General features: G+C 40.6%; 1 protein-coding gene across 1 annotated transcript in view; it reads left to right on the top strand.

Moving 5' to 3' along the window:
• Positions 1 to 24361, top strand: part of Bach2 (BTB and CNC homology 1, basic leucine zipper transcription factor 2) — a 351502-nt gene that overhangs the window by 284386 nt on the left and 42755 nt on the right. The window contains exon 4 of the mRNA XM_013016732.1: positions 1010 to 1264. Within this exon, the coding sequence (XP_012872186.1) occupies positions 1022 to 1264 (243 nt within the window). The 5' untranslated portion in view covers positions 1010 to 1021. The remainder of the gene's footprint in view (positions 1 to 1009; positions 1265 to 24361) is intronic.

Below are 24361 nucleotides of genomic sequence, written 5' to 3' on the forward strand. Positions count from 1 at the left end.
ATATATATATATATATATATATATATATATATAAAGTCTGCTGAGGTAGTGACAATACAATCCCACTCCTGAGAACTAGTGACAGTCTGGTTGTGTTTTGTCTTCAAGTGGAAGAGGGTAGATATAATAGAAGGATGTGTCCACTCTTTGGTACCATTGTTTCATTCATTTGTTAAATCACACATTGTGATTAGATACTTCCTTGACTTGGCATCTTAGACATATTTCAATTTAGGAACTTCTGTGTTTTGCATTAAAACAGCATTTCAAATACTTGAAAAACCACTCCTTTCCTCTGTTAGTGCTTAAAGCTTACTGTTCCTATGTGAATGTTCCATTCCAGCTTCCTGAAAACTACCAAGTTTTAATGTACAGATGTGTTGCACATATTTGTAAGAGCAGCACAAAAGCAACTAAGCAACTAATGATCAGTAGGCAGTAGGAGAGAAGAGAAATAGACTGTGGGCAGTAGGGGGAGTGAGGGTATATATAGCTGGGGGGAAATAAAGAAGATTGAACACTATCAAAATAGACTATTTGCAACTATGAAAACAGAACAAGGATATCCGTTGGAAATTCTATTTCTAGGGTAAGGGTGCAGGGAATGTGTTGGAGGAGATAAAATTGTTTGAAATATAGTGTTAACATGTATCAAGATGTAATAATGAAAACCCTTCTCCCTATATAAATGACACAAGCCAAAAATATTAATAAAAACAAAGTACAGATGTATTTGAAATATCTGCAGTGTTCCATTAACATCTGGCTTTGTTATCATGTGAGAAAAGAATGCCATGAGTATAAGAGATAAAAGTCAACCATAGAATTTGGACTCCAGATGTATTTTCTGACCTCATTGTGCTACCCAAGCATGAACATGCAGATTAGTGAGATCTGGGAACCATGATAACATCCCCCTCACCTTTCTGTCACTCTCATGATGGTTATAACTCAGTCTCTCTCTCTCTCTCTCTCTCTCTCTCTCTCTCTCTCTCCCCCCCCCCTTCAGGGTGTGAACGGCATGTCTGTGGATGAGAAGCCTGACTCCCCCATGTACGTGTATGAGTCCACAGTCCACTGCACCAACATCCTCCTGGGCCTCAATGACCAGCGGAAAAAGGACATTCTATGTGACGTGACTTTGATCGTGGAGAGGAAGGAGTTCCGAGCCCATCGGGCCGTGCTGGCTGCATGCAGTGAATACTTCTGGCAGGCTCTGGTTGGACAGACAAAAAATGACTTGGTGGTCAGCTTGCCCGAAGAGGTACAGTGACTTGATTTGCTGGTGTAGTTCTCAAAGGAGGTTCTTGTATTATTTAAAAAAAAAAAACTAGCTGCGTATGAGGTAAAAGGTATATTCTGTGCTCCATCGATGTCCAAGTCACCCATACTTCTGTTTGTGGCCTAGAGAGTTTCTATTTGATACACTTGAAGTCTCAGAGGGATGAATATGAACAGAGCATGTTTCTTTAGGGGAACTGAGCCTCTGGGGCTCAGTCACTCATAGTTTCTAGTTCACTTCAGCTTCCGGATTTGAGTTGTTTGGTACCATCCTGAATGTGGGATCTGAATCAGTGAATCAGTGCTATGATTTCGCTCTTTCAAATGGTGTGAAGATTGCTAGGTTTCCCTTGAGAATAAAGAATGAAAGCCTTCTCATTGCCTTCCTCACTTGGGCAAAAGATAAAGCACCAATAATTCTTGTCCTTATTATGAGATTCTAAGTGGTGTAAACTTTTTCATCATTGATGAAATACCCTATTCAGGTTTCTTAATTACTTCAGTGAATCCAGTCATTTTGCTACTCAGGGGACTTGAGTAGCAGGACCTGCTCTGTCCAGAGATGATGTTCAGTTGTATGGTTTGAGCTACAGAATGTAGAGAATGGGTTTACAATGGAAAATCGTTAAATTGGTCATCTTTTAGACTATGTATACAGTTGTTCTTTGGGCATCTTGGTTTCCCTTACTTTCAGGACATTGAGGGCCATACTGAGCATCCTTGGCTTTGTGTTCAGGGCAGTTATTTCCTGTGTCCTCTGGTACAGTGTGCAAGTAAAACACTAGAACCACCAGTAGCAGTTGTACAAGTTGTGCACTGCACAATTTTTGCAAATAGGCCTCAAGGTTGTCCACTTTCTCACTGAATAGTTTTTCACAGCAATATAAAAGAAAACTAAAGACCTAACACTTGGATGTGAGGTACTCATGATTATAACTACAGATGCTTTTGGAGACCTAGAAAAATAATGCTAATGAATAAATCAGGTTATATATAAGATGATAGGAAGTACTGGGGTGAGCACTTGCTCTATCAAGAATTATCTGCATCTGAGATAAAACACAAATAATGGGTATGACTATACTTATGATTTCAATACTCAGGAGGCAGAGGCAAGAAAATCACAAGTTCAAGACTAGGCTGGATTACTTAATGAGTTCACGGCCAATCTGGTCTGTTCAGAAAGATTAAACAATGTTTAGTAACTTGCCTGGCATGGCCAATGCCTTGAATTTGAACACCAGCACTAAAAACAAGCAAAAAGTGGCAAACAAGGTACACGAAATGGAGGGAGTCACCAGATTTCAGTCCCTTAGTAAGCAATGTCTACAATTACCTGTGAGGAGCAGATGATAAAATGCCAGTTGCATAATCACTCAGTATTTCCACATTAGTATTCTTTATATATATATACATATATATATATATATGTATGTACACACACACACCACAAAACGCTCCATCAACACTCTTCATACCACTAGTGAATCAACAGCTAGAGAGACTTAAGAAGGAAGGGGATCAATCAGTGGCAGAAGACATAACTATGGCTGGGGTAAGGAGAGTAGCACTGCATGCCAGGTAACCTGAAAGACTGAGGAATGGCAGCTGAGGTGTGGCTGGGGATCTGAGCTCCATTTTCCCATCTTCATTAAGGTGGAGGACATACTTAACCATTTTATAGGTTGCCAGTAGTATTAGTGAACTAAGGACTCTAAAAGTTTTCAGAGCCAGGCGCTGGTGGCTCACTCCTGTAATCCTAGCTACTCAGGAAGCTGAGATATGAGGATGGCAATTCAAAGCCAGCCCAGCAGGAAAGTCAGTGAGACTCTTTATCTCCAATTAATCACCAGAAAACCAGAAGTGGCGCTGTGGCTCAAGTGATAGCGTGTTCACCTTGAGCTGAAGAGCTCAGGGACAGTGCCCATGCCCAGAGTTCAAGCCCCATGACCAAAAAAAAAAAAAAAAAAACATTCAGCACACTGCCTGTCACAGAGCAGGTATTTGTCATATAGCCCTTTCTTCTCTAAATGGGAGCATAAATGTTTTCTTCCTTCTCTTTAACCTAGAATTCTCTAGAAATATTTGGAAAACTTACAGTTATGCAACATAGTCTTGACAAAGAATGTAACCTTTACAGTTTATTATCTATTCCATGTTTTAAAACCATTTTATGTATTGTACTACTTTGCAAAAGAAATAGGTGACATTAATATACATATGCAAATGAAAATCATATCTTATGTAATTAGCCTTTCTTTAGTGGCTCTGTTAGCCCCATTCTTGGATCCGATCATGTCCCTTAAGCCTGGACTGGACCCTGTTCAGCACTGGAATCCTGACCTAGCCACTTTCTCGGAGTCCCAGGTCTTACCTGTAAGAGCCCTAAAATTCTAGCATCCTTGAATCTGTTTCTCTCTCTCTCTTGCTCCCTCTCTCTTTCTCTCTCCAATTTGAGGCAGATTTCTCTCTTGTCTTCCCAATATTAGAGAGAGAAAGAGGAAGGAGGGAGGGAAGGAAGGAAGGAAGAAAGAAAGAAGGAAGGAAGGAAGGAAGGAAGGGAGAGAGAAAGGAAGGAAGGAAGGAAGGGAAGGAAGGAAAAGAAAAGAAACGAAGGAAAGAAAAGAAACCGAGCCAGAAGGACTGGGAAGCAAAGACATGTGTTGAGTCTTAACCACAAGGTGCAGGGTGGAACAGCCATGCAGCACTACAAGCAGCCAAGCACAGATGCCAATACGATTATGGAGTCTTCTTGTCTGGAAGTTTTTATGGAAGCTATGAAAGCTGTTAATGTCCCTGGAATGGTTTAGGTCCAGTCTGTCAAGAAAGCAATCCAACAGACATGATTATCTTTGGACAGTCCCTGTGATATGTAATGCTTCAGCAAGTTTATAATATGGCAGCACAGGATGTCACTAGCACTCTGAGCTGGGTGAAATGGTAGCAGAGAGGGGAGAGTTCTACGGGACACAGAGGGTGATCCTGGGAAGCAGTATGACCACAGTAAGAAGGGCAAAGCAGCCACCCAGCCCAGAGCACAGAGCAGTCCATTTTCTTCCCCATGATGCCAACTAACAAACCTTTGTGGGAGATACCGTGCTTCCTGAAAAAGAATAAAAGCAAATTTTAACAGCTAAAGAGCATTAACCATAAGGGGATGGGAATGCCTGGCCCTGAACCAGCTGCATGTGAGATATCAGACAAACCAATCAACTTCCTTGGACCTATGTATTCATTCAGAAAAACATATATCAAGGTCTGTTCTAGATGCAGTGTGACCTTTGCTTGTATAACACTGAGGAGGAGGAGAAAGGAAAGATTACTATATGCTATTAAGGAAATTTAAAATAGAAATGAGGGTCTGGGAAGGTGGCTTAGTGGGAGAGTGCTGACCTTTCGATTCCCCAGCACCACATAAGCAGAAAAAGCTGGAAGAGGCTCTGTGGCTCAGTGGTAGAGCGCTAGCCTTGAGCTGAAGAGCTGAGGGACAGCACCCTGGCCCAGAGTTCAGGCCCCATGACCAGCAAAATAATAATAATAATAAATAAAAATAAAATAGAAATGAGGATTAGGAAATATTAGGGTACAGGTGATGGGATTTTAAATTGGTTATCAAGGAAGGCTTGTTTGCAGGAGTGACTTTTGGAGAGACACTTGGGGGGAGGGGGGAAGGTAGCTGTGCTGACAGCTAGAGAAAGAATGAAGTAGGCAGAGCAATACCAATAAAAGGACCGGAGGCTGGACAGGCATGGCATGTCTAACACACGATAGTAGAAATGAGGGAAGGTGAAATGAGGAGAGACATGTCAGACTGGTGACTGAGCACCTTACCAGACAGTTGACCTTCAATTGTAATGAACTGGAAAGCCATTAGACGATTCCACAGAAGATTATTTTGACTGCCATGTGAAAATACATTGAAAGAGTGCGCTGGAAGAGGCAGGAAAACTCCTGAAGTGACCAAAACAATAATCAAGACATATGATAGGATGGTCTTGACCAAGGGATGTCAAATGTCAGTATCAGGATCTGGCGGTATTTTAATGGTAGAGCTTAGGCTTTTTTCTTACAAATTGGATGTAAGATAGGAGAGAAAAAGAAGAGATTCCAAGGGTTGGGCCCTGAACTAATAGAAGAACTGAGTTGTGGTTAACTGAGACTCAAAACTTGAAAGGAGTAAAGATGTGAGGACAGAAGGCAAAACAAAGTTAGAAGTTCAATTTTATGTATATTAAGTTTGAGATGTCTGTTCACATCTAAATATAGATGTCTAATACACAGTTGGGCATAGGTGGCTAGAATTCATGGGCACTGTCTAGTCTAGAGTTAAGAATTTTAAAACCAGATGGATATTGAAAGCCTCTCAGTAATGTAGAGGCCATTTGTGGTTTCATTGATCATTTTTGGTGGAGCACTAGAAGCAAAAAGCAATCCAGTTTCATGCTACAGAGAATGAAAAAAGTGAAAAGCTAATGTAGGCTTTATTTTTAGGGTCTTTCAACTTAAAAGGAGTAGTGACATGGGCTGGTCCAAGAAGCTAGAAAGAAGTTGTGTCAAAAGATATTTCATTTGTTTTTATGTCTTATGTAGGAAAAAATTCCAACATGTTTGTACTGTGTAGGCAAGGATTACCAGTATTCACCCAGACCTAGTTTTCTTCTCTTTGTTGCATACAGAGGAAAACTAAACTTGTAATCAGGCTGGCTATGACATATAATCAATGACAAGTGATAAACTATCACATCACTTCTGGACTGAGGCTATTAAAAGTACGTCTGAATTCTTCATACTGTTTACTATCCATGTAGCTGGTATCAAAGAAATCCAAGATGGTGCAGAAGCCTGAATCTTGGAGTCACTGATGGAAGAGAGCCAAGAAAATGAACCATCTGATGCAACTCAAATTCTGAGATGAATAAGAAATAAAGCTCTATGTTAAGTCAGTAAGCCTTGACATTTATCTGGGTGTGTGGTACTTATCTGTAGTCCCAGATACTTAACAGACTGAGGTAAGAAGATGGCTTAATCCTATAGTTCAAGTCTAGCTTTGGTAAATATTGATACCCTATCGCAAAAAAAAAAAAAAAAAGTTTTCTTAGCCACCACAGTAGAGCCTAATCTATTTTGACCAATACTTGAGCCTAAAGAAAGATTCCAAAAGTGAGGAAAACGCTGACCATATAGGAGACAGAAGTCTGTTGCTATATGAATGTCCTTGAGAATACAAAACTGGATGGGATCTTCTGGCTAAGGGCCAGACTCAACTTCTCAAGGGACAGACTTAAATGAAAAAAGGTAGAATTAGGCTGGATGATCTCTGAGATCCAAACCTATGTCATAGGTTTATGATTCTTGGGCTTTTCTAGGAGAGGGGAAAAAATCCTGCTGTCCAGGAAGAGAGAAGTAAGATTTGGATTGAGAGCTGACGAAAGGCCGTGAAAGTAGAAGGCAAACTGTTTAGATGTAGAAAGAACGGTAGGACTCTGGAAGAGACGCCAGTGTAATTCTGTTAACTTGTTTTTGTCACTATTCCCTAAATTCCCAGAAAATGTCTGATAGCTGTTCCCGGGAAATGGGAGTGGACCTATAGGATCTCTGGGCCATTCTGTAACCTAGAACACCAGCAGATTGTGGCAGATGCAGCTGGATCATGGCCATTGAACCAGTGCTGGAGGTTTTAGGATTTTGATGGGATTTCTTCACATGTAATGGCCTCAATTTCAATATGAGAGCACAGGGAATAGTGATGCTAGGCCCCTGAATGACTTGCAGAGCTGCCATTCAGATGAATGAAATACTTCTTGGAAGGATGGTGCTACTGAAATAGTAGTTGTTATTATTCCCATAAAAGGAGAGAATAGTCTACTCTGATGAAATGTCTCTTACCTCAGAACCTTCATTAAAAGCTGTGGTGCAATTTTCCAAGTTGCATTAGTGAGACTTGGCAGGAGATTAGAAACAAAAAAAAGAAGAAATATTCTTCCAGGTAACTACTTGCCTGGCAAGTAAAAAGTTTTCAAGTCCTAGAATCGTGCTGATAATTCTGAAATGCCTTGAGGCAGAACTTATTTATAGTAATGGAAACGTGACTTCCAGTGCTGAGATCTGGGACTCGGTCTCAGAAGGGGTTGAAATAAAGCAAAGCCATGAAAAGGAAGCCCGATACATTTGTGGACGCCTCTCTGGAGGCCATGGGATGATGCTGATATCCATGGAAGAAAATCTAGTGTGAAAATAGCCACCAAAATAGCTAATTTTAAATCTGAGACACATAAGCTGTTTTCAAATCTCTTATATTTTTTTAAATCCTGAGGCCAGTATGTCCTATTTGAAGACTCTTGTGCAGAAATGTGTTCCTCTTTTGGTGTAGTAGGAGTTGAGTAGACAAAAACCTAAGATACATCTTAAAATGATTTGTAAGTGACCTGATTTCAAAACCAGTTTTAATTTTTTTTCATTTTGCCTATTTATTTCTATCTAATAAAAGAGAGCCACAAGAATCAACATTATGAAATGGATTTATAACAAAGACTTTGACAATAAAGTTACAATAAAGTTAAGAGACTGAGATATAAGGATATCAGTCCAATGCCAGTCCAAACAGGAAAGTCTGTGATATTCTTTTATTTCTAATTCAGTAGCACAAAGCCAGAAGTGGAACTGGTTCAAGTGGCAGAGTACCAGTCTTGAGCAAAAAAGCCAAGAACAGAACCCGGACCATAAGTTTAAGGCCCAGTAATGGTACACAGAAAATAAATAAGCAAAATTATTTGTAGCATATCTACTCTGTCGAGTATATGTCCTAGTTACTATTCCTGAGCTTTTTTTTTTCTTTTTGTCTGTCATGGGGCTTAAACTCTGGGCCTGGGAACTGTCCTTCAGCTCTTCAGCTCAAGGCTAGCACTCTACCACTTGAGCCATAGCAACACTTCCAGCTTTTTCTGCTTATGTGGTGCTCAGGAATCAAACCCAGGAATTGTGCATGTAAGGCAAGCACTCTACCACTGAGCCACCTTCCCAGCTTTATCCCTGAGCTTTTGTGCTAGCACTCTACCACTTGAGCCATAGCTCCACTTCTGGGTTTTTGGTAGTTAATTAGAGAGAAAAGTCTCAAAGACTTTCCTGCACATGCTGGCTTCAAACCTCAAACCTCAGAGCTCAACCTCCTGAGTAGCTAGCATTACAGGTGTGAACCACTTGTGCCCTGCGTATTTTAAAGCTCATTTCTGCATTTGAACTAAATATCCCTTATCTTTCTTTCTTTCTCCTATTATGGGGACTCAGCTATTTCAATTAAGATTAATAATAGCTTTAAGACAAAGTTCAGAGCTATAAAATTCCTCACTTGATCAGTAATCATAACTATTATTTTGTCATATTTAATCATAGGACCTGGGCCTTTAACCAGGTACTTAATGAAACTTTCAATTCATGATAAGAAGTTAAATAGTACTTGGAAGAGTTTTTTTTTTTAAGTATTTCACTTCCCATCCAGATTACCCACTCAACCCCCTCCCTAATAGAAAGGTGTGATAACAAGACAGAATGGCTGTCTGCCATGGGCTATTGTAGGGCATGCCAACATGAACTGGCTGTAAGCCATTCTCCAATTAGCATGGCTTCATGGTTGCAGGGCAATCTCTGTTGAGTAGATCATTGAGTCATTCATGGTGTAGTGGTACTTTACTTACTTCTCAGAGAATAGGTTTCTTGTTCAGTGTTATTACCTGTCTTACTCTGCCAATAAAAGTGCAGACTTTGTAGGCTAAAAGCCAAACAGAAGAGCAACATTGATTTCTCTTTACTTCCTGAAAACTGAGATGGCAATTGAACAGTGAAGGCATGATGTGTTTTTTAAAGTGTGTTATAAGAAAATAGTTCACACACCAAAATACTCAGAGTTAGAATCAAAGAGCCAGTTTTTGTTGTGTCTTTTCTTTGGCAGTTTTTATAATTGGCACAAAGTTCAAGATATCAATAAAGTTACCTAATAATCTTAATGGATTCACATTCCATTCAAAACTTGGAATGTCACCAAACTGCTTCAGGTTTCAGCTCCATTGTTAAGGTGTTCGCAGCATTTCTGGTGGGTGTGCAGTTATAAAAGCAGACAGCCTTTTTGAAAGAGTTCCTTCTTATGGTGTGAACACCTGGAATCTTAGTTGGACAAGCTGTAAGCCAGGAAATCGATTCAGGAATTTTTTAATAAAATGTTTCATACCCAAACATTAGAGTGATGCATGGTTGTCAGAGGAAAAAAAAAACTGTTCTGTTCTTAGAAGCACGAGGAAAGTAGAATCATGTGCACTAAGCAGTGGATATGTATGTTACTCAAATCATAAAGCCAGATAAAGGACTGGTTTGTTAGCTCTTTGAGAACCTGAGCAATTAAATAAAGTGCTGGTGTCTCATGCCTGTTAATCCTAGCTACTCAGAAGGCTGAGATCTGAGGATTGCGGTTCGAAGCCAGCCCAGGCAGAAAAGTCCCATGAGACTCTTATCTTCACTTAACCACTCAAAAACTGGAAGTGGCACTGTGACACAAGTGGTAGAGCGCTAGCCTTAAGCACAAAGAGGCTCAAAGATAGCACCTAGGCCCCGAGTTCAAGCCCTACCACAGACAATAATAATAATAATAACAACAACAACAATAGCACTTTTGATTTCCCGTTACCTTGGAAGTGTTCTTTTTCCATTCATTTGATGCCCATCATAATATCCACACACTCCTAAAAGTTAGTCTTCCTGACTGATTCTGGCCCTACCCCAGGCTAGTGATGAAGGCACTTATCTCAGATCCACTACCATGTACAACCTGGTGAAAGATGTGGGAAGCAGCTTGCCCTCCAATGTGAGCACACTTTTTGACTGACTGACAGCAAAGAGAAATATTGGCAGCTGTTCTCAACCAAACCAAAAAGTTAGCCTGGGGGTGAAAAAATGCTGGGATTTAGCCAATAAAAGAAAAATTCCTGAGTTTAGACGGAAATCAAAGGAGGGTCAAAATTGGAGGCCTCCAACTTGTTAAAGTAATATTTCAAGTTATCTTCCCTGTTATTTTATTATTAAGCAATTGTACAAGATTACAATTCCATAAGTCAGGTTAGGAGTATAATGCACCTTGATCAATGTCACTCCTTCCACTATTCTCCCCCATTTTACCCCATCCCATCCATTCCCATCTTATTTTTAATATAGAATAGTATTAAATGTCACTGTTAGTCATATTTCCAGGTTATTTCTAAGCTACCTTTGGTCTATTGATTTGTTTGATTTCTTTCCCTGTATTGGGGCTTGAACTCTTAAGCTTTTCATTCAAGGCTACCACTCTTTATCACTTGAGCCCCAGCTCCACTTTCAGCTTTTTGCTAGTTAATTGGAAATAAGAGCTTTATGGGCTTTTTTGCCTAGACTGGCTCAAACCTCCATCCTCAGACCTCAGCCTCCTGAGTAGATACGATTACAAGCATGAGCCACTAATGCCTAGCTGATTTCTTTGATTTTTAAAATACTTTATTTGCAAGCCCATGCCAAGAGCAGGCTCTGTGTGTTAACACTGTTACCATATACAATCTGTGTGTTAAGCCATGTTGAGTAGCACAGACTGGAATGAAATGAGGTATATACGTCACTTCAAAGATCAGTCTAAGTACCTGGTGATTTGATGTCAGTGACAGAGCACTTTCCTAGGAAATGAAAGGCCCTGGGTTCAATTCTCAGTACTGCAAAAAGAGAAAGAAATGACAAAAAACACCTATGAACATATGCTTAGCAAGCACAAGGCTCTGGATTCCATCTTCAGCTGAAAAATAAAAGTAAAAATCCATCAGAATGATCCTTCTAATACTTTGTTTTATTAGCTACAAAAAAGAGAAGAACAGAGAAACTAGAAAAGCTATTAAAAGGCCAGAAAAAATGGCTGACAGGACCCTTGAGGGTCTTGCTGTGTGGAGCTGAGCACTCTGTGACCATGAAAGAGATTCTCATGTTTGTGCTGTCATTCACTGAAACCTTAGACCATAGGGTGGAAAAGAGGCTAGGCCTCTTAAAAATGTCAAGTGGAGCTGTCACAGCCCAGCAACTAAATTGTTCCCTACAATAAAAAAGGTAGAAATATTTTTTAAAGCATGCAACATCAAGATTGAGAGTAAGTACATATAGGTTTGGAAAAATATTTAGGATACTAAGGGAAAAAAATTAAAGCCTACTTTTTATAACTCTGAAGTTTCTCTTAAACCCACCAGATTTACAAGATATCCATGTAAAGAAATGCAATTAATGTTCAAAGTTCCATTTAACAAACTTTCTCTATGCCTCCTATTTGAGACATGATCAAGATTTGCCTATCCATTGACAAAATAAAATTCTACCCATGTGAATGAGGTATTTCACCTAGATTAGAGGAGAACTTTATAACAGTACAAGATGCTAGACACTGAAGTAAGTTATCTTCAGAGGAGTATGTGTATAACTCAGCAGAACAAGATTAAGTAGAGCAGATTAATAAAGTACAAGATTACATGGATGCTGATTGCTCACACCTGTAAGCCTAACTATTCAGAAGACTAAGATCTGAGGATCATGAAGTTTGCCTAGGCAGGAAAGTCTCTTATATCAAATTAACCACCAAAAAGGTAGAAATGGAGCAGTGGCTCAAGTGGTAAAACACCAGCCTTGAACCAAAAAATTCAGGGACAGTACCCAAGCTCTGAGTTCAAACCCCAAAACTAGCCTAGAAAAAAGAGCAAAAACAAGATTTAATAGAATCAGAAGAATAGACCACACATCATGGTTCATTTCTTTAGGGGATTAACTTAGAATTTCAAACAAGACCACCTCCTTCTAAGAATTTACAATGAAGTCAAAGAATCAAGACCATAGAAATTACAGGTGAATAACTGAAGAGCATTTGTTGTATATGCCATGCTGTATTGGCACCTTATGTTGCACATGTGCAAATGAGGTGATAACAGGCCATGGTCTGGTTAGTTACATTGGGCCTTCACTACAAAAGAACTTATTTAAACAAAAGAACTTAGGCTTGATCGGGTAAGCAAAAGGAATTTACTAAAACATTGTAAGCACTTAAGAGAAACACCTAAAATGACTGCTGCTCTGGGCACTAGGGACATAGCATTAAAGAAAACAGTTTCTCTTCTGTCATGGAATCTATGATCGACTAGATGTAACCATTAGCAACCATTAGTTACCATTAGGAGTGTGGGTGACAAGGCTATAGGAAAAAATAACACAGGTGGGAGAGTAGTAAGGCCAGAGCTGAATGTGACATACAGTGGTCAGGAAAGGATCGCTGCAAGGGTGACATAGGAATACAGACCAGGGCTTTGGGGGTGTTGGATGGAGACAGATTTTAAAAACCTGGTGGGCCATTTTGATGACTCTGACTTTACTAAGGGAAATGTTAGTCTATTAGAGGGTTCTAAATAAAACAACATAGTCCAGATTACCTTTTGAAATGATAGCTGTGGAGGCTGAGTTGAGGCTAGGCTGCAGTGAGGCGGGGCAGAATGGAGATGCCAGTTAAGTGGCTCCTGGAGAGATTGTGTTACGTGTGATAACAGGGAAGTGTGAGCACAGGTTGGATTCTGACTCTCGATTGAAGGAGAAACTGCCAGGATTTCCCACTAACTAGCTGGAAGTGGGATGTGAGAGGGGGAAAAGAATCCAAGATGGTTATGTGGTTAGGGCTATAAGACCAGAAAGCTGGGATTTGTCATTGATTGAGGCAGGAAAGACTGCAGGAGAGCAGGGATGACAGAGAAACAAGCAGCTGGACAGGTGCATAGCACGATGCGTAGGTGATCAGTAGCAGCCAACTAAGCAGTCTGGCAGAAGAAATAGGCAAAAGCTTCACTGAGAATTTCACAGTAGGATAATTGAGCGTGCCTTGTGAAGTCTTTTAGGAAGGCTTTGTTGTTTGTTTGTTTGTTTTTGTAATTTACAGAAGAAAGTATCGGTAAGCACCAGCATGTCAGCTGAGGTGAAATTGTTAACCCAGCTTGCACTAACTTCCTCCCAGGGACAGCTCCTTTCCCTGGGGCTGCTGTAGAGGCCTCCTTGTTCTAGTGCTGGATGGGAGTTTCAGGGGAAAAGGGGAATTGTCACTATTCACAGTGTCATGTGAGCTGCCTGGTAGGAGTGGCTCTTCAAGGTTCAGCCAGAGTGTAACAGTGGGTTCCCAGACATTTTTTGCCAATGACCTCTTTGACAAGTCACTAAGTCTCACAGACTGCCTTTCATTTGGAAGCCAAATTTCTCTTCATTCTTTGCTCTCCCCCTACCACATAAGTCTGTGAGAGACACACATTCTAAGCATATTTCGTTCCTCAAGAGCAGGCTTTGCCCACTTCGAGACTATTCCTTCACATTCCATTGCCTCTTCTGCTCTCCCTCTGAGATTCCTACAGTCTGCTCTTAAAATAATGCCAACTTATTTATCCAGATTTTTTTCCTCCCCCAAAGAAATGCCAAAGGCTTTTCATGAGAATTTTTTAAGAGTGTGGACTTGGGAGAATGTGTTTAGAATAGGGACTTGGACAGCCTCAGCCCTCAAAAGATTCCTATTGACAGAAATGACGGGCATTGAACCCACGCTACATGGAGAACTTTCTCTCTGCATGTCCTGCTAATGACAGTCCAGCCCAAGACCACATCCCTGGGAACTGGCTGTTCTGGCCATTGCCTGGACAGAAAGAAGGTCAATTTGCCCTCTCCACCTTCCTCTTTCCAACTGAGTTTATTTTAAAAGCCCTACTAGTGAGATAAGCTGATCACAAAGGGAGAAAATACTTTGTGATTCCACTTGAAGTATCTAATAGAGTCAAATTTATAGAAACAGGAACTAGGAAATGGTGGTTACCAGAGGCTGGCAGGGCTGGGGGGTGGTGGGGGGAAGGAAGGGGGCAGGGAAGAGGAACTATTGTTTATTAGGTAGAGTTTCAGATTTCCAAGGTAAAAAAGTTCTGGAAATCTGCTTCATAACAATATGAATACACTTATCACTACTGAACTGTACATGTTTTTTAGGTCAAATTAAAGATTTTTGAAAGCTGGATATGGTGGTATATGCCAATAATCCCAGCATTGAGGAAGTTGAGTCAGAAAGATTGTTTAAGGCCAGCATAGTCTACACAAATCACAATACTCTATGTTTAAAAAAAATGATTTCTGAGCTTGGAGGTATGGCTCAAGTAGTAGAGTGCCTGCCTAGCTAGCCTGGGGTCCTGAGTTCGAATCCCTAGTACTGCTCAAAAAATATCTGAAAAGAACATAATTGTCTGTCAATGCCAGGCCTTCTTGCTTGCTTTATTTTGTAGACGTAGTTGTCCAGTCTCTGCACCCAACCTGGCCACCTAGAATCAGAGACCAGTGTCAAGAGAAGATCCTTCTACTGCCCACTACACAATTTGAAGCCTTGATCCAACTGCTGACCTCAAATTGAGTTTAAATTAGAATCAGTATGTCAAATGCAGCTGGCACGGAAAACAGATGGCTGAGGAGCTAGATCAGGAACACCCAGAAACCAGGAGGTCATATTGTTGCAAGAGCATTGCTTTTGCCTTACTCTAGTTGCTCATGCAGTGCTATATTCTGTCCCAACTTCTTCTCAGTCGTGGTGAGTTACAGACATGTATTGAATATCCACCATGAGTAAATTACAATACTTACTACTATATTTTAGGATGTGTTCTTCAACCTCATCTTCCTTTTCCATTGCCTTCCATCTGCCATCCCTCCTACTTATAATCAGTGGTTTCTATTCCACTCATTAGCAAAGATTTAAAGATTACCTGATTCTATTCTAAAACTTGTCCAAGATATTATTAAGGAGGAAAGGCTTTGGGCTGTTTTCTCCTGCCATTTTAGAGTGTATAGAATGAAAGGGTGTGTACAACATTTATGATACGTTTTAATGGCTCAGTCATTATGTCAAGCCCAAGAAAATGACAAGATAAAACATGCTGCTTCCATTCAAACAAAACTGTGTGCCTGTGTGGCTGACTACACCCGCTCACCTGACAGGTCTAAATAGAAAGGTATTGTTCAGAGAAGGAAACTAAAGCCTAGAAACAATGCCTGTATAAATATCTTGAAACTCAGGCTATTGAGTATGCATTTGTTTAATTTCAAGGTTTTCTGATCATACAGTTCAATTTTTGTTGAATAGGAATGATGGGCTTTGAAAATGTCCATGCTTAAAAAATCGTTGATCTTTTATTTTACTTTTTATGACCTCCATAACGTTCTCTATGGGCTCCTTGTGCTCTCTGAAAATTGTTGGTGATCTCAGCAGACTGGTTGGACCAGGCTAGCATTCCAATACAAAGCACTTTGAAGGAGATGTCATTCATAGACTGATAGGTGACTTGAGGATATTCAGAACTGCTCTATTTTGCCAACTCGCTGGCCCATATATTTTGCCAATAGTGTCCAGAGTAAATGAAGATATCATCAGCTTTTTCCGTGTGTATGTGTGTCTCTGATTAGTGTGTTATGAAGTGAGGAGCATCAAGGATTGGATGCTAGAATGTAGCTTCTCTTCCATTTGGGGGTCCTTTTATAATGACATAGGCAGCTCTCCAGTCTGTGCTTAAACCTTGGTGGCAATAGGGTGCTCACCACCACTCAAGAGCACCCCTTCCATTTTGTACAACTGTGATTACCTATTTGTAATAGGACGATCGTCCTCTTTCAAATGTGGCTCTACGTAGGCCCTCAGGAATGGAGGAGAACAAATATGATTTCATCCTTTCCTGATAGTCTGGTAGATCTCTAAAGATAACCCTCCCTTGGTATCTCCATAAGTCTCCTCTGACAGGGTTCAACATCTCATGTCCCCCATGCTACCTGGGTTGCAGGTTTAGTGAAAATTATGATCCCTGTTGTCCATGACTATTCTCAACATGTAGTGTCAGAACTTAATACAAATCTCAGTGTGATCTGAATAGTTAAAAGTAATATGACTTAATGTCCCTGCATTGTACATCTATTAATGTAGCCTAGGACTGTATTAAGTTTCCTAGCAATTGTCACAGTACTGACCCATCTTGTTAAGCCAGGAGTTTCCTCCTCTGTCCTTATAAACTTGTCCTAGTACAAGACATTTGTTTTTCTTAAATTTGCATCTTTTTTTCTGGTGGCCTATGGTTAGAACTCATGGCTTCATGCTAGCTGAACCATGTCTATAGCCCATTTTTTTGCTAGTTATTTTGGAGCAAGCATCTGGCATCCTGTCTGGATATACACTTAGACCACAATCTGCCTATTTTTGTTTCCCATTGTAGCTAGGATGACAGGAAAATGTCACTATGCCTGGCTTCCTTTTGTTAAATTGAATATTTATGCATTCCCACAATAATACCAGCCTGTGACCATCATTTAGGAACTTGATTCCCCTTAGTAACTCACCAGTTACCACCCACATATTTTCTAAGTCAAAGAAATTAAGCAAGGCAGGACAGAGCAGTCAGAAAAAAAAAAAAAAAAGCTAAGTCACATCACCAGACATTTCTCCCCAAGTTGAAGTTGACATCAGTTCATCAACCAAGTACCAATCACCTCCTTGTTTTTCATATTTTTTCAGTGAGTGACCTAAGAGATATCAGCTTCCTTGCTAAAAATCCTCGGATGCTATTTCTACTGCAGTCTCTGAGCAGTAATCTCATCAAACCCAGAAATGCAGTTATTTTGGCATGACTTATTCCTAATGAAGCTTGAATCATCTGCCACTTTCCTGTCTGGGTTCTGAGTGGGTTATGCTTTGTTTGCCAAGCCTGGAAGGATCAAGTATACAATTCACATGGAACTATTGTTCAAAGACTTGGTTTGACTCATTAAGAGCATCAAAACATCCAGAGAGTGGGTGGGAAGGCTTAGAAGTGCTGCAAACTGAGTGACAGGGTAAAGACTCCTCCTTCTGTGTATCAATATAAAAATGGAAAGGAAATCAGAAAGAAAGATCATTCAATTCTTGGGGGAAGACATGACTGGGTTAAGATTACAAAACGGAAGCAAAAGCTGGATATTAGGAAGGAAAATCAAAAACGTGTGTGTTTCCAAATCTGTGGAAACAAGTTGAATAAAATCTCCTTAGAAGGCAGCCCCATTTAGGCATGGCTAAGGACCCAGTGCTAGACCCCTGGAGAAATATACTTATATCATGGAATTCCTCCACCATGGAATGGGTTTATAAATCTCCCATAAGGAACCAGAGTTAAAACCTACCAAAATAGCTGGGCATAGGTGACTCAATGATGTCATCCTAGCTACTCGCCAGGCTGAAATCTGAGAATCATAGTTCACAGCCAGCCCCAGCAGGAAAGCCCTCCAAATTAATCAGCAAAAAGCTGCTGCAAGTGGAGGCTCTTGAAAAAGCTGAAGGACAGACAGGCCTAAGCACTGAGTTCAAGTACCAGTACGGACACCAAAAGGAGGGGAGGCGGGGGGGGGGAGGGAGAACCTACTAAGAAGAGCCATTCTCACAAAGTTCTCTTAGCCCTGGGTCAGACACTAACAGTGTGTCCAATCCAGGCAGGATGTTGTGGGGTAGTGCCCATTCATTTTGTATTCAACATCAATCTCCCTGGTTTTGTTTGGTACATTTTCCTGTTTCTGTCTTTCTCCAAGATGTTGTTTCTGAGAAAGAGTACCACCACCACCACCCCCTGACAGCTCTCATCCCTCCAGCCCCTTCACTGTTTTCCAACAGCTGTACGTCAGTTCTCGGCTCCTTCTTCCAGCATCAGACATGACTGAATCCTGAAAAATACTGTTGCAGAGTTATTTTTGGCTCCCTTCCTTCTAGCCCTAGTGTCTGCCTGCTCATTGACAACCATTAACAGCTGTTAGAAAGGGCTTTCAACTGCCTGGCTTCTAGCTGAAGTGCACTAATACTGGTTTCCTAAGAGCTCAGCTACACAGTAGAGGGAAGAGAAAAATAACAGAAGAGTTAATAAGACCCTTTTTTTTAATTTGGGGGAGTCGGATTTTTCTCTTTTTTTTCAAGAAATACTAAGCCTCTGCCAAAGGCTGCAGAGACATTGCTGGCTGGTCCTTCTGGAGACAAATCCAGATGATGTCATGTGTTGGCCCCAAAAGCGGGCCTGTGTCATTCTTTGGGATAAAAATCAGGAGAGCTGGATGTCTGTACATTGTTGCTGTGAGACTGAGTATCCCACCCTCGCTCAGCCACTTCCTCATGGTGTCTGAGCTATGGACTAGAAAAGGGGGGAGGGCCTGTCACCACAGAGGCTGAAGGCTGCTGCCAGGACCCCCTGAGGAAATCCATAAGCCCAGACCTCCTACCCCCCCCCACAGGTGGCCTTGTCCATTGTTTACTTCCCTACATCGTTTACTTCCTAGCTACTCAGAAGTAGAGATCAGGAGGATCAATGTCCAAAGACTATTGGGCAAGAAGAGTTTGCAAGATCCTGTCTCAGTCAGTTAAAAAGTTGGGCAAACCAGGTACTGGTGGCTCACTCCTTCCATGCTACCTTCTCAAGAAGCTGAGATCTAAGGATCCTGGTTCAAGGCCAGTCTGCAAAGAAAAGTCAGTGAGACTCTTATCTCCAGTTATCCAGCAAAATGCCTCAAGCAGGAGTTTGAGGTCCTGAGTTCAGGCCTCAGTAGCTGCATACACATATACACACATACATTATACACATCACTCACACATACACATACACACAAGTTGGGTATGATGGCACATGCCTGTCATCTCAGCAACATAGAAAGCATAGATAGAAGGATCAGGTGGTATGGGCCTGCCTGAGCAAAAAGCAAGACACTACTCAAAAAATGACAAATAAGCCAGGCACCAAGAACTCACACCTATAATCTTAGCTACTCTGGAGGATGAGACCTGAGGCTCATGGTTCAAAACCAGCCCAAGCAGGAAAGCCTGTGAGACTCTTATCTCCAATTAACCACCAAAAAAATACACAGGTGGAGCTCAAAGTGGTCGAGTGCTAGCCTTGCCTGAAAGAGCTCAAGAACAGCCTCCAGGCTCTGCGTTCAAGCCAACAACAACAAAACAACCACAACAAACAAGAGTCATGGAAAAAGGGCTGAGGGCGCAGCTTAAGTGATAGAGCACCTCCTTGGACAACTCAAGGCCTTGGTTACAAACCCCAGTACCACAAAAAAGACAAGTAGACTGTTTGGAAAGTTCTATGCTCTTGATAAACCACTCCATCGATTTGCATTAGCAATGCTGCTGCGTTTGTCAGGGAGCCAGATCCAACCCTATACCCACACTTCACAGAGGAAAGAGGAGAGGCTGTGGCCCAACTTCTACCTCGAGACGCATTCTGCCAGTCATGAGTCCTAATCCAAGTTTCCCAAACTATGAATGCATTCAGCACAACTTAGACATGTAATGCTATCATTTTGTTTTTTTGGGTTTTTTTTATTGTGAAAATACTGTACAGAGGGGTTACAATTACATGGGCAAGATAATGAGTACATTTCTTATCAAGTATTGTAGCCTCCTCCTTTGTTTCCCCTTCCCATCCCTATCATTTTGTTTTTAAAACTTTTTTTGAATCATCATGTTTGTTTTCATATGTGTGCAAGATAATCCATATATCAAGCTTAAGATTTCATAGATAGTATTACTTATAACAAATCTTTAAAACTTCATTTAAAGAAGAAAGTGAGTTGCATTGGGGAAAGTATATAAGTTGTGACAGTGGGTGAAAGTGTCTGTAGTTTAAGAAATACCATGTAATTCAATTTCTTATCTGTCTACTAGCCCTGTCTTATGTGATATCTACTCAACATACACACACACACACACACACACACACACACACACACACAAAATGACATTTGTCAGAAGTGCTTAGCTTCCTAAGTTTTATATAAAATACAGTAATGGGTTTTGGGGGATAGGTATGTTTAGGTGACATTGCTTATTCTGTGTGTTTCTTTCAATCATGCATTCTGGGTTGCCTAATTTGAGTTGTTTTTCCAAACTATTCCAACCCTTCTATCTGGATTTCTAAGCATCCATATGGCCTTCTCACCTGTTTCTGAAGCCTTCCTATGGCAAGGAGAGAGAATGGCATTCCTCCTGATTCCTGCTTTGTGTGGCATAATTTATTCAGGACTAGTGTAGGTGATTTACAATAATCCTGCCTCATTTCTATCTGACTTTACCTCTGTTTCCTCCCTCCCTCTCTTCTGGTGTTTCAATTCAATGAAGGGCTGTGGGCAGCCTTAAGGTTTAGATATTCTACCAGAGGAACATAGAGGACAGCAGGTTTGATAATAATCCCATTTCCCCTTGCTCAAGTACGGAGTAAGGAGAGGACTTGGAAGAGGAGTCAGGAGGTAAGTGAAGCCTGATTATAAAGACACTTTAACTATTAAGAGAGAGAGAGAGAGAGTTTAATATTTATCAAGAATGAGAGACAGAGAGGGAAAGGGTAAGGGAGAGCAAGCACCTGTGGGAAAGCTGGATTCCATCTTCTTTCTAGTCCCTTGCTATGAATCCAAGGCTTTGAGGTTCTTTGTGTCTTCCCAGCCTGTCACTGTCCTTTCAGATGCAATGGTTCTCACCCCTCATTTACCCAAGAGCATCATTCCTTGTTACCTAAATTCTGTGTATAAACTAAAACAGTGCCTAAAGGCTTTTATCTCTCTTAATATTTAGAGAGGGGGGGGGAGGGAGGGAAGGAGGGAGAGGGAGAGAGAGAGGGAGAGAGTGAGAAAGAGAAAGAGACAGGAAGGATAGGAGACAGTTGGTAGTTAGACCATCGTGAAGGATTTGTTTGTTGATTATGGTGTTTTCCAAATGCAAATCTACCACCAAGTAGATTGACATCATGGCCATTTGGTTAATGTGGTCAAATAAATGGTGGACATATTTCAACAAAGTTCTAAAATATGTGCTATATATCAGATGCAGTTTGAGTGGGAACTAAAAAGGCCTGGAATGCCAACAAACATGATGTCATTGAACTCTAGTTCTGATGTGCTTTTCCGGCCACACCTAACATCTATTCACAGTTCTTTTTTTATGGGAAAATATCTTTAGAGTTCCAGCTAAAGAGCCCATCTTCTCCCAGTATCAAGGGCACACAGACTTCCCCTGAGGAGAGAGGGGGAATCTCTGGTCAGCAGTAATTTATTTATCTCTGTAGACTGGTATTAATGAGCTGGTGGAGCCCTCTTCACCAACCTCCTAGGAGTTCACAATTGGAGAACAAAGGGTAGTTGCTCTCCTGAGCTTTCCTGAGGAACTTGCCTGCCATTTACTTCCAACTACAGCTTATTCATAAAGTGGGGGTTGTTTATAAGCCCGAGACAGCATGTATTTTTTTTAAAAAAGGCTTTCAGTCTTAGAGTCTCTTTATCTACACCACCCACACAAACATACAGAGAAAATTTCACCCATCTTTCCTTTGCACTATCCATTTATTTCCTTCCTTCTTCCCCTTTAAAGTCTCAAGTTAAGGCTCTTTTGTTTACATTATTTTTTTTTCTTAATTTAGGTCAGAGTGGTGCTTGCCCCAGCTAATGGCAAACAGCCTTGAACCAAGCCTGGGCAGCTTGCTTTGGCGAGCTTCAGAGTTTGCTCTCCAGGCTCCAGTTTCACCACTATAATTATGAGGGAGAAGCCTATAGTTAATTACAATGCATGAATGGGAGATATTCCTAGACTTATTTGCATTCAAGGCTTGCTAGTAGTTTCTCTGTTGAGGTCCCCATCCATGTTTTTACAGAGCTTTAGGACTGTATTTCTGCAGTTGGTGTGTGAATTTTTATGATCTGTTGCATGTTATTCATGCAATTTCCTGCCCTGTAATGGTATCAGTTTTCCAGACGCAGAGGAATACAGACGAAAACCCGGGAGCCTGCATTAGCATAAAATGTCCCAGTTCTGTCAGTTTGATTAATTTGTCTCTTTGTCTCCACTCTATATGATAAGTGCTATTAATGGTTGCGGCACTTCATATGTCAAAGTCTTTCTTCCTAATGACTTGAAAATGTGGTTTATTTCCCCCCTTTTTGTATTATTTTTCTCATTTAGCATTCCACTCAAGTATAGATTTATGCCATGCTCTTTCATTATCTTACTGGTTGCAGCTCTGGAGTGATTACATATGGTGTAGAGTATGCGTAAAGATGTGATCCCAGGGGCAGCAGCTGCTGATGTAAGCTGAAAATAGATCCAGCGTACGCTCAGCACTTTTCCCAGAGGCCTTTTATTTATTAGGAACAGTCTTGGTATAGGACAGCTTGGATCCTCATTTAGCAAGATGACTTTTTGCCTCTCCCAACACTGCAGTGACTTTGCTCTATTTACTGACACTGCTGTGTAATTTTTTTCTAACTGCCTTAGATCTCAGCAAATGACTTAACCTCACATAAATTGTATTATAATCTCGATATATAATGAACTCAAGAAGCAACGGGCTCCATTTGAAGTAATAGAGCTTGACAGATCTAAGGTTTAAATTAAATAATCCTATTTGTAAGACAGCGTTTGTACATGGTACACTGCGTTAAAATGAATTTCTATTCTTCTCCAGTGATTCTTACCCCATTTTGAGTGTTCTCCTTTTCAAGAGGACATTTCTACGGAAAGAAATGCATTGCAAAGCCAAGAGCTCTTTCACAAGGAAAGAACAAGAGAAATTTTTTTTTACCCAGTTCAATCACAGAATGTGAACCAGCATCATTAATAATTCCAGATGGGTATTTAGCAGCCTGTGCCAGCAGATGTAGGTAGCTTCAATTTGCTATCAGCCTGGCACATCTATGGGATAAATAGTGGAATTTCAGATTAAGATAGTAGCTGAACTTCTGCATGGGTTTTAGATCCAAATTAATTTTTTCATAAACTTAAAAAGTCTCAATAATGAGCACATCTATGGAAATACTTTCTGAAAAAATCCAAGGAAAGCCCTCCCTTGGCAATACCATGCTGTCCTGTGAGAGGTAGTCACATTTCAAACGAGCAGAGAATATGTACATAGTCATTTGTTGCTGCATGACAAGATTTTCCAAATTGCTAAGCATGAAAAAATTAATAACATTACAGGCTTACCAGCAAATGACAGGTTGAAAATTATAGATATTGGCAAGATCTGAAAACCTTGAAGAAAAATGGATAGAATAAATAGGCAGCAGATTTTGTTGTGGTAAAGTAGTAGAAAAACAAGACAATCCCAAGCAAGACAGTGAATTTGCTTTTTGATATTTTCTGTATTACTTATTCTTGCTCCAGAGGCAACTGGGCATCAGTGGGAAAAAAGAGTGATTTCCTCACTAAATCTATTAAGACAGTTTCATGCATTTATTTATTTAATAACCAATATTTTATTAATTCCACGATCAAATAAAGCTAACCACAGAATTTCTTTCTGGAGTAGGTTAAAAAAAATAGAACAGTGATTTGTGATCAAGAAACAAAGAGTGATTGTTTGAATTTAGCACGTGTGGGATCTATAATGTTGTTGAAAGAGCATAATTCAAGAAATAATAAGCAAAGCAAGGGATTTGACTTCTTGAATAGAAAAGAAGCTCCTCCTTTTTTCTTTGCACATGCACAGTTGCACAAGAAAGTGTAAGACCATAGCATGTTTTCAGCTGTAACCACTGTGGTCTGTATACTCTTTCGAGTTTGTTTGGGTGTTTAGAATGGGAACAACCTAGGCCATTGTAACGAGAGCAACAACTAGTGCCCTGCTTTGAAGATGTTCTCCACAGCAGTAGTAAAGTGACAAGGTCGACTGTTGCCAATGTGCCTGCTTTCTTACTCTTTTTATCTTCCCTTCTTTCTTTCCCACCATGATTCCCACTCTTATACAAAGAGCATCCCAGCTCATTCTCTCAGCTCATCCCTATTTTCTTCATTGTGACACAGTGATGTGACAGCCAATTTCCCTTCTCTGTCTAGTGACCTCAGAACAGTGGGTGATCTTGCCTGCTATAGAAGTGATCCTCAGGCATGACAACACGAATTAAGAATGGGGTTTAAGTATTAACTCTTAATTTCCTAGCCCTTGTGGTTCTAAATTAGATTTGTGATGCTATAAATGGGAGAGAATGT

This window comes from Dipodomys ordii, unplaced genomic scaffold (assembly GCF_000151885.1).
Source record: "Dipodomys ordii isolate 6190 unplaced genomic scaffold, Dord_2.0 Scaffold32, whole genome shotgun sequence".
Classification (NCBI taxonomy): Eukaryota; Metazoa; Chordata; class Mammalia; order Rodentia; family Heteromyidae; genus Dipodomys; species Dipodomys ordii.